Below are 9,844 nucleotides of genomic sequence, written 5' to 3'. Positions count from 1 at the left end.
TGAAATCTAGCTTGTAGAGCACGATTCATGGTTTAATGTTTGTAACATGTAAAAAAAATTCACAATTAAAATCTGAACATTTCTAATGTTTATAATATTTATGGGGAACAAATTTCACATGACATAACAAAACTACAGTAAATTTTCAATGGATCTCTTCACTTTCTGTGGAGCCCAAACCGGTCATGCTGAACGATGTTAGAGGCAGCATATTCTCCAGACTCTTTCATGTCTGTCACATGTGCTCAGGATGAACCTGCTCTATCTGTGAAAAAGCAGAGGATGCCAGTACTGGACCTGTCAACTCTCCTATTCTATGACAAATGCTAATCAGGCTCCACGGTGGCAGACAGTGAGCACAGGGCACATCAGAAGACTGGGCCCTCAGGCCACCCTCATGAAGTCTGTTTCTGATTGTTTGGTCAGAGAACTTCACACCAGTGACCTGCTGGAGTTCATTTTGTAAGATTCTGTTGGGACTCCTGTTCTTCCTTGTACAAAGGAGGAGACTGTACTGGTCCTGATGGGTTAAGGACCTTTTATGACCCTGTCCATAGAAGGCATCAACACGTGTCTTCTGGCAGTGGCACGTGTTGATATTCCATCCTGGAGTAGTCCTACATGCTGTATATTTACATTACACAGTGTTCTTCAGGATCTGCAGCCCGGGAAAATACACTGAACTGTAACAGTGAAACTCTGCTGCTAGCATGACATGGGGCAGGATAGGCAATCAGATGTAAGTCTAGACACAGCAATGCTCAGTAGCTAGTGGATCTGAGAGCAGACCACAGCAACCTCCTTAAGCACGGTCCAATAACCATTACAGTGGCAAGAAAGGGTCTCCAGTATGAAGAGTTGGATAGCACCAGGCCCCGATATAGTTCATGCCTACTGGCTGAAGAAGCTGACTGCACTCCATGAGTGTCTGGCAGCACAAATGAACCAGCTGCTAGTCAATGAGAGACACCTGGAATGGCTAACTGAAGGCCGGACAGTCCTGATCCTCAAGGAACCCCAGAAGGGACCGGCCCCATTCAACTACCGACCAATAACCTGCCTCAGCACCACATTGAAGCTCCTGTTAGGAATCATAGCGGCTAAGATGAACAGGCACATGGGTCAATGCCTGAGTGGGGCACAGAAATAGATTACTTTACTCCTAAATTTCCTAACAGTGATTCCACTGGTGCATCCAAGTTTAATGAGAATGTTTGTTTGGCAGCATGGTGGCACAGTGGTCAGCACCGTTGCCAGCAAGAAAGCCCTGAGTTTGAATCTGTGTGTGCATGTTCTCCCCGTGTTTGCGTGGGTTCTCTTCACGTACTCAGCATCTAAAGAATGCAGGCAGTGGGGTTAGCTTAATTGATGATTCTCACTTGCCCATACGTGTGAATGGTTGTTTCTTTGTGTTAGGCCTTTGATAGACTATCCATGGTCTAACCTGCCTCTCGCCCTATGATAGCTGGGATAGGCTCCAGACCCCCCCCCCCCCTCAACTCTGATAAAGTGGAAGAGAATGGAAGCAATGCTCATTTATCGTTTGCTTTTTAAAAATTTTACCAGACATTTTGGCGTTCAACATCCATCATATTTATTTTAACAAAACAAAATTTTAATAATTCTTTTAGCGAAACTAACAAGTTGCACATTAAAGATGTATTCACATATTTGGATACATATGTTGAAAAAATATATATTAATATATATATATATTAAAAAAAGAAACTTATCTTATTTATGTCTGGAGTGTTTGAGAGAAAAATACTAATTAATGACATGCAACACGTAAAAAAAAGATAAAGTCATATTTAAAATTTGCATGAAGAATGTCCCAACCAATGGGGTTTTGTGATAAAATTATGCTCTGTGATTGGTGGCTTCATGGCCACCAGCATAGTGAGAACAGGCTTAAAAGGTCCCAGCACAGCATTCACTGCAAGCTGAATGACAGCAATGGCTCATCTGAAGCTTCTTCTTCTTCTGTGTGTTGGTGAGTGAAATATTGCACTTATTTCTCAGGTTGCGACAAATTCTGTGTTACTAAAGGATTATTTAGGTTTTCACTAAACCACCAGATACTGTTTTTGTTCTTCTTTGTCTCTGCTTTGATATCAGTTATTATACATTTGTCAGAATGTTACAGTATCAGGAACACTGTCTCTACAGTATGATTGTACTTTTTCTTCTTTTCATCAATTTGCAGACACATTTCTGCAAGTATAATAGCTAGAAAGAATATGTTGTTCTTCAGATGGAAGAAACAACCAGTTGTGAGTAAATTATTTTCTTTTTCAGGCATCACAGTCAGCACAGGAGTAGATTTGCACAAAAGGATCTATGGAGGCCACAAGTGTCCAGACACTGAGCGTCAGTATCACGTGAAACTAAAGGCAACCAGTGCAACACATGAAAGTCTCTGTGGTGGCTCACTGATCCATGAACGGTGGATTCTGACTGCAGCCCACTGCTGGAAAAATGAACCTGGATGGTGAATAAATAACAGTTTGACTTAAAATTGTGTTTTATAAGAATTTAAAAATAAAGATAGCATTTCTTATGCTCATGTTCACTAATTACAGTCACTAACACCCATTTCTCCTTGTGCAGGGATATGTATGCAATTTTAGGAATTCATCCAAGTCCATGGTGGACAAAGTTATTACCATTTTTAAAAAAACAAAAAAACGTGAAAGTCACAAGTGGACCAGTGTTTGTGGGCACAAATACGATTGATGACATCATGCTACTGGAAATTCCTCCACAACCAGGCAGGAAAACCGTTGCCTTACCGGACTGTGCAAATCCTCCCAAAATGTAAGTTGTGCGCTTACCTAATAAGTCTGAATCCTTTCTGACTTTTCCACTTTTTTATTTTTATTTATTTGTATTGACATTTTACATTTATTTACATTATGATATTTATTTATTTACAATGTTGAATATAAATGAAACTTGTATGTTTTGGATACTTACTAAAACAATATATGAAAGTGGCCACTTTCATGAGTAAACCATATCAGCCTTATATGATTCACTATATGAAGTAGGCCAAATCTGCTAGTCTTTTATAAGTTTTCACTATTTCTTTTCCATATGGGACAGCTCAATCAACACAATATCACAGTAAAAACTTACATTACACTAAAGAAGGAGTTTAAACATAAACAACAGCAATGACAAACTCCCTCAGCAAGCATAATGTTTTTGTGGGATTGCACCACTGTTGAATAACAAGTACAATCCTTCCAACTTTTCTTTATGTCAGGGCTCTGTGGCAGGCCTGAGGTGCCTCAGGCAGGGATGAGGACCCAAAATACAGGACTCATAGAGAATGAATGGCAAACTCAAAGAACCTCAGCTTTATTGCTGGCATGAAACAAAACATAAACCAAACTGAGAATGTTATGACAAGAACACATAGGCAATTCTGAGGATACAACACAACAGCGAGCAAAGGAAAACACAGGGCTTATATACACAGAGGCGTAATCAGGGAATGGGAAACAGGAGGGAGACGCAGCTGGGAGAAATCAGGGGTAACGAGTAGGGATGGGTATTGATAAGATTTTCACGATTCTGATTCCATTTTCGATTCTGTTTAACGATTCGATTCTTTATCGATTCTTTTTAAAAAAGGAGAACACTAAAGTCGAATAGCTTAGAACTTTGTTTTATATCTTCTCTTTGAACAAGATAGAAATTTAGGAGTAACATGGCCTTACAAACCTAACAGTGAGATCTTAAGAGATCCACAGCCTACGGCTCTTCAATGGGGTGTCACAGGGTCCCCAGGAAAAAAAATTGTAAATGTAAAATAATAAAATAAATATTCTTCTGTAGCAATAACAAAGTATAACATAAATTATTCAGTAGCGATTACACAAGAATATCCAGTAATGTCCCTGCCTACAATTAAACACATTCACTTACCGAAAATCGGGGCATCTGCTGGCAAATGGGTGCAAGCCTTTGACCACAAACTTAGTCACTGCTCGGTGACATTCGTCTATCCTGGCCTGAAAGGAGACGCTACCGGTAGACTTCAGCGAGAACTGCCAGCATCTGAGCCAGACTCTGTCTGTCTCTCTCATCATGGTCACCTAAATGCACAGTAATGGCAGGTTTTGTAATAAGGCAGATCGCGCTAACATAATATGCGCTGTTAGTTGATTATTTACCTGCCGCATTAACAGGAGAGGACGTGCAAACGTTACTGCTGCTGCTGGGTTGAGATTCATGAGTCTGGAGCGGAATTAAAGAAGCGACATTCATTTAAGGTTATCGTGTATTTTGTGAGCAAATGCTTTTGCATATTCGTAGTGTTTCCTCCCTTAAATGAAATGTCTACTTTGCAAGTTGCCCCGTTGTCATCCGTTCTCGTAAAGTATAACCAAACTTTTGAGCGTTTGAGCCGCCATGTTTCCTGCCAGGTAAATGACGCTCCGCAACGTGGTGATGTCATTCGGGGCGACTGGAATCGATAAGGGAATTGTTTGCAAAAATGGCAAACAAGTCCAAGGAATTGAAACAGTGGGAACCAGTTCTCAACAAGAACCAGTTTTCGATACCCATCCCTAGTAACGAGACAGGGGGAAGCAAAACTGAATACACTGACATAAGACATGGACCTCCAAAGTAAAACAGGAAACAATCCACAAAGGCGCAGATTTGACACTGAACTAAACCTACACAAAGTACGAGGGCACAAGACATAAAACCTAAGAACAAAACCCTAAACCAGAATAAACTGAAACATGGAATTAAAACAAGACAATCAGAAGACATAAAAACCATAATACATAAAAATATAACAAACTGAAAATACTGGGTCAAAATGACCCAGAACCGTGACACGTTATACTGTACACATTAACATCATTAACAACATTAAAAATAGTATTTCTGTGTCTTTTAGACAGTGAATTTCATTCAACAAGTGGAATATGAAACATGAATGAATATAAAATAGGACCATTTAAGAAAAATAATATAATATAGTAATAATAAACATACTAATACCAGTTTAAAATAAATGATTATCATTTTCATTCATTCCCTCTAAAAAGAAAATCTCCGTCCCAATCACACAACTTCAATAACATTTCTGTATTTTTAGCATATTATTATGATGTACTGGGTTGGCAGCCTTTTCAGAATTTAGTCTCCCTCTTCTGGGCGACTGGCTTCAGAGTGGTGGACAGTGAAGCAAGGTTAATCTGTTAGTGATGCACGCTGAGCCTAATTTCTAAGTTTCCAGTGTTTCAGGTGGCTCTCTTGTTACCTGGTAAGATCACCATGGAAATATGCTCCTGTTGAGATTATGTTCAGAGTTTTTGTGTAAAATGAGCAGGAAGCATCAAATTTTCATTAGTTATTTAATTTATAGTATGCTTTAAACATGACATAGATTGTCTGCTGAACTAATAAGTTTTATATAAGCAACTTGTTAAGACATACATTACTAACACCATCAGTTTAGGAGCAAACAGGTTTGGTTTGAATCTGCTCTGCTTCACACTGCTGGAAATACAGCTAATAGAACACAGATTAGAAAATGTATCAGTTACATTTGTAAACTATTTATCAGCTGTTCAATCTATAAAATTTCAATTTGATCTGGAGCCAAAATAAAGTGACTTCCTGGCCTTCTTTATTAAGCTATGGGCATTGAAAACAGTGAGTTTTAAATGTACGCCGTTTAAAGTTTCAGATCTCCAATTTGTGGCTGTCATGTTAGATTAAAAACAGCAGCACCAATAGCACAGTGATGATCAAATCATAATGTTTCTGCAACTTTTCTTTGATTTGCAACACCAGCGTTGTAATTTGCTGTTATATATTTTTATATTATTTATAGCACACACACACACACACAACCATCTCTAGGGTATACAGAAAGTGGCATGAAAAAGTAAAATATCCAGTGAGTCGCAGTTTTCTGGATGAAAATGCTTCGTCAGTGCCAGATATCAGAATGGCCAGCCTGCTTTGAGTTGATGGGAAGGCAACATCTCGAACACTTAAAATAAAATCGCAGGAAGGTTAAGAGCCTCTGTAACCACATGTATCTTTGTTTTGTTTTTTTAAACACCATCTAATATGCTTAACACAACTTAACAGATTAGACATAAAGACATAACTCAAAGCAACATCGTAGCAAGATCTGCAACATCTCTTCAACTTTTATTTTGAGTGTATTTTTACATTTTGAGTAGATGTTTGCTGGGTTTCTGCTGACGTCAACCCATTTTTGCGATCATACTAATTTGCCCTGTCTGACTAATGCTGACAGTCTATGGCTGAGAGGATTGCGCCTAATTCATGGATTCTGCATTGCTTGAGAACTGTTTGCTCATCAAGATGACCAAATCCCAAGACTGTAAAAAAACAGCTCTCAATTTGTTCATTCTTGTGTTATAAGCAGACCTTGACTAAAAAATAGTATCTAGTATCTTGTAGCCCATACAAATGGAGCCAAGCCATGAGGCAGTAGCAGGTAAATGACAGTGTGTTGTTAATGCAGCAGAAAGTGTCAGAATTTTCCTTGTGAATCAAACATGTTTATAAGCTTCTTAGTAAAGCTGTGTGGAAGCGACTTGATGACCAGAAAAAAAACATAGTATAGATCATTTTGAGAATAAAGTTGAAATTTTGAGATTTATTAATTTATTTGATGTTTAAAACACATGGATGGACCTGAAAGTAATTGATTATTATTTATTGGTCTGTTTCTAGAGGAGATGTCGTTCAGGTTGCAGGACTTGGTGGGTATAGGGTAAATGCGACAGGCCACACACGTAAGAAAGTTTTTTGATGAATTATTTCACAGTTTATGCTAGACTTTATTTTGGTTTCTGTGTCTGTTTTACAGTTACATTCGCGTTTTATTTGACTACTGTAATATAAACAAAGATTTTATATTTTATAGTAGATATACTGTATGCCAGGTTCCTTGTTTAAAAATCATTTGGAAACATCCAGAAAAAAGACAAAACATCAATTTCCTCAAGATTTTAGTTTTTGAAAGGTTATGAATGACTTTTGTTCTTTGGCTTTTTTCTCCAGTCCCTGGCCAACCACCTCATCTCCAGTGTGCAAACATGCATGTTGTTGACTGTGAGCCTACCAGAAACGCTCGATGTGATTCACATGTGCCGTATAACAACAGGCTGTGTCTGAAAGAACCTAATGTAGATATACGTAAGGTAAGTTGACTGCTAACATCACTGTATATCATCTCTGTATGTTTTAGATCTTTTGGAAGAAACTTGAACACAAACTATATTTTTCTCTCTCAGGGTGATTCTGGTGGTGGAGTGATTTACAACAACATGATTTATGGTGTAATCAGTGGCTGTGGTGTACGTGTCTGTACTGTACCAGCTGTTACTGTGAATGTTTGTTCTTACATGAAATGGATAAACCAGACAATTTATCCAAAAAGTAATGGAAAATAACTGAATGAAAATAACATCCAGAATAAACAATCATCTCTACATGAAACTTGTGTGCTGTGTGTTGTTTCTACTCTAGAATATCTTCATGTTAACTGCAAATTGTGAACCTTTTTCTTTGGTCTAAATTATTGTGTTAGATTTGCAGCTTGTGTGTGTTTGAATGTGGTGTCAGGTGTGTAGCAGCTCATCCTGTTGTTCAGAAACTCTCAGACTCACACTGTGAAGATGCAGAAAGGCTTTCTGATCAGACAATCCACCAATCAGCTGCAGGGCCTGAACATGATAAACTTCATAAATCTGAGTTGATTGTTGGGGGTGGAAATGTTTACGTGGAGGCTGTTGGCTCATTGGTGGCAGATAAACTTTTCTTTTAATCACTTCACTATACAGGGCATTAAAATAAATACAGTAACTATCAAAATAAGTTTTGTTGATAAAATGCATTTTTTGAAACTGTCCATTGTTTTGTCCCAACTCTAATCACACAACCCCCACCCCCAAAACAGAACATAAATAAAATAAAATTATAGTACATATGAACATATGTATTTTATATCTCATAATACATTGTTTCCATCTTATCTTCAGTCCTGCATTTTTATACTTCTAAGACCAAAGTGAAAACTAATCTTTTAATATTCACAAAGCTCATGGACACTATTACTCAAACCAGATGTCGCTGTTACACAAAACTATTTCACTCTAATGCTTCTCGCGTAAACACTGTCATAACTATTCTCATAACCAATAAACTGAGAATGTGTTTCACCTCATCAAAGCTCTATAACATATAGTTTTTAAAAAAAATATTTATATTGCTTATTATCACTGGAGGTTTTTATTTTTAGACCTGTAGAACATTAAAAGAAAATTAATATGAGAATAGATTTCAGGATTTCATCATGATTCATTTTCCATATTAGGCAGCACGTTCAAATTTCCTGGGAAGTAGTGAAAACATTTCAAAGTAGATATCATTAAATGCTAATTAAAACGTCTTTTAAATTGCATCAATATTTTCCTACTGAGCAGTAAAAGCACACAGAGCTCTTTTAACGTGAAGCAGCAAAGTGATGTTTAAATATTGTTTATTATTACAATAAGAGACTAAATTAACTCGTTTTGAACTCTTCAGTTTTCTCTTTCAATGCTGCTGTTTGTTTCCTCCTCCACTTGTATTTTTCTTAACGTCAGGGAATGTGCATAGCGCCCTCTGCTGTGTGTTTGAGAGCACTGCACTGCATGGTCATTAAATTAAACTGCCCGGAGGTATAACATGAGCAAAGGAAGCTCATGAAGTGAAGACGTTTCTTGGATAAGAAGTTAAACATCATCCAGAACCTTAAAGAAGTAAAGTCGCTTTCTTTCCAGGCTCCTTAGACAACCATGACCTGGATGACTGAGAACCTACAAACACACATGAGCAGCAGTTTATTTAATGTGGAGGTGAGCAGTGCACAAACCAACAACCAACAAGTTTTATTGAACCCTACTTCAGCCAATCAGCTGTGTGTGTGTGTGTGTGTGTGTGTGTGTGTGTGTGTGTGTGTGATTATATTGTATGATATTTTAATCGTGCTCTGTTACAATGTTACTGTTTTGGTTGTGCTGCATGAAAGACGTTGAGTGTGTATTAGGGAAGGTTAGTTACCGGAGCTGGAGATGAGTTATTCAGGCAAACTTTCGACAGCATTAACTGTCCTGTTAATGTAAAACCTTAATAAACCACGGTGAAGCAAAATGTCTTGTGCTTAAGACTCTTTTTTTTTTTTTTGTCCCATTTGGATCTTTAGCCATCAGAATTGTTGTCTTAAGGCCAAGAAAGATGCCAAGCGGATCTATTTTACCAAGTGGATCATCATGGCCTTGCCATATTGGTCCATTTGATTGACCTTTATTATAATTATGTATTTATTTTATTTTATTTTCGGTTGCTACAAACGGGACAGACATGACTGAGGGATAGGACAGGGAGAAAGAATGAAAGAAAGAGAGGGAGAGAAAGAAAAACAGAGGGGAGAAGAGACGGTGAGAAAGGGGGGAAGAAAGAAAAACAAACAAAACACCTGGATCACCTGTATGGAGAGAAAAAAAAACAGAAGAGAAAACAAACAAAACACAAAAAATGATAAATACAGCACCATCACAATAAACTAGCTAGCAGTAGATAACAGTAGATACTAAATATTAAACGCTATTGTGCAGCACGCAAGATAGACAGCGCACAATGTGCTTTGAGGCAGCAGCCAAGAAAGGTGTAGTCCGCTCAGATGTAGTGTTGCTGTGTGCTGTTCTAAAGTGCATGCTTTACTAGCTGACTCTACTTTTCCAAGCGATATTTAGAATAGATAACACTCTAATCGAATTTTTAAGTTGTTCCATTC

General features: G+C 37.8%; 1 protein-coding gene across 1 annotated transcript; it reads left to right on the top strand.

The window, feature by feature from the left end:
• The first annotated feature begins 1,956 nt into the window (after window positions 1–1,956).
• Window positions 1,957–7,472, top strand: LOC146572089 (trypsin-4-like). The gene is made up of 6 exons (XM_085278587.1): window positions 1,957–1,993; window positions 2,299–2,491; window positions 2,611–2,817; window positions 6,739–6,800; window positions 7,069–7,208; window positions 7,302–7,472. Exons 1-6 carry the CDS (start codon window positions 1,957–1,959, stop codon window positions 7,458–7,460), a joined length of 798 nt encoding a protein of 265 aa, XP_085134713.1. The 3' UTR covers window positions 7,461–7,472.
• The last annotated feature ends 2,372 nt before the right edge of the window (window positions 7,473–9,844 follow it).

This window comes from Mchenga conophoros, linkage group LG6 (assembly GCF_057382185.1).
Source record: "Mchenga conophoros isolate Kocher_MC1m ecotype Shallow Benthic linkage group LG6, M_conophoros_male_GT1.1, whole genome shotgun sequence".
NCBI classification, from domain to species: Eukaryota; Metazoa; Chordata; class Actinopteri; order Cichliformes; family Cichlidae; genus Mchenga; species Mchenga conophoros.
The sequence above is the reverse complement of the archived record's forward strand: the minus strand, read 5'-3'. Positions and strand labels throughout refer to the sequence as shown.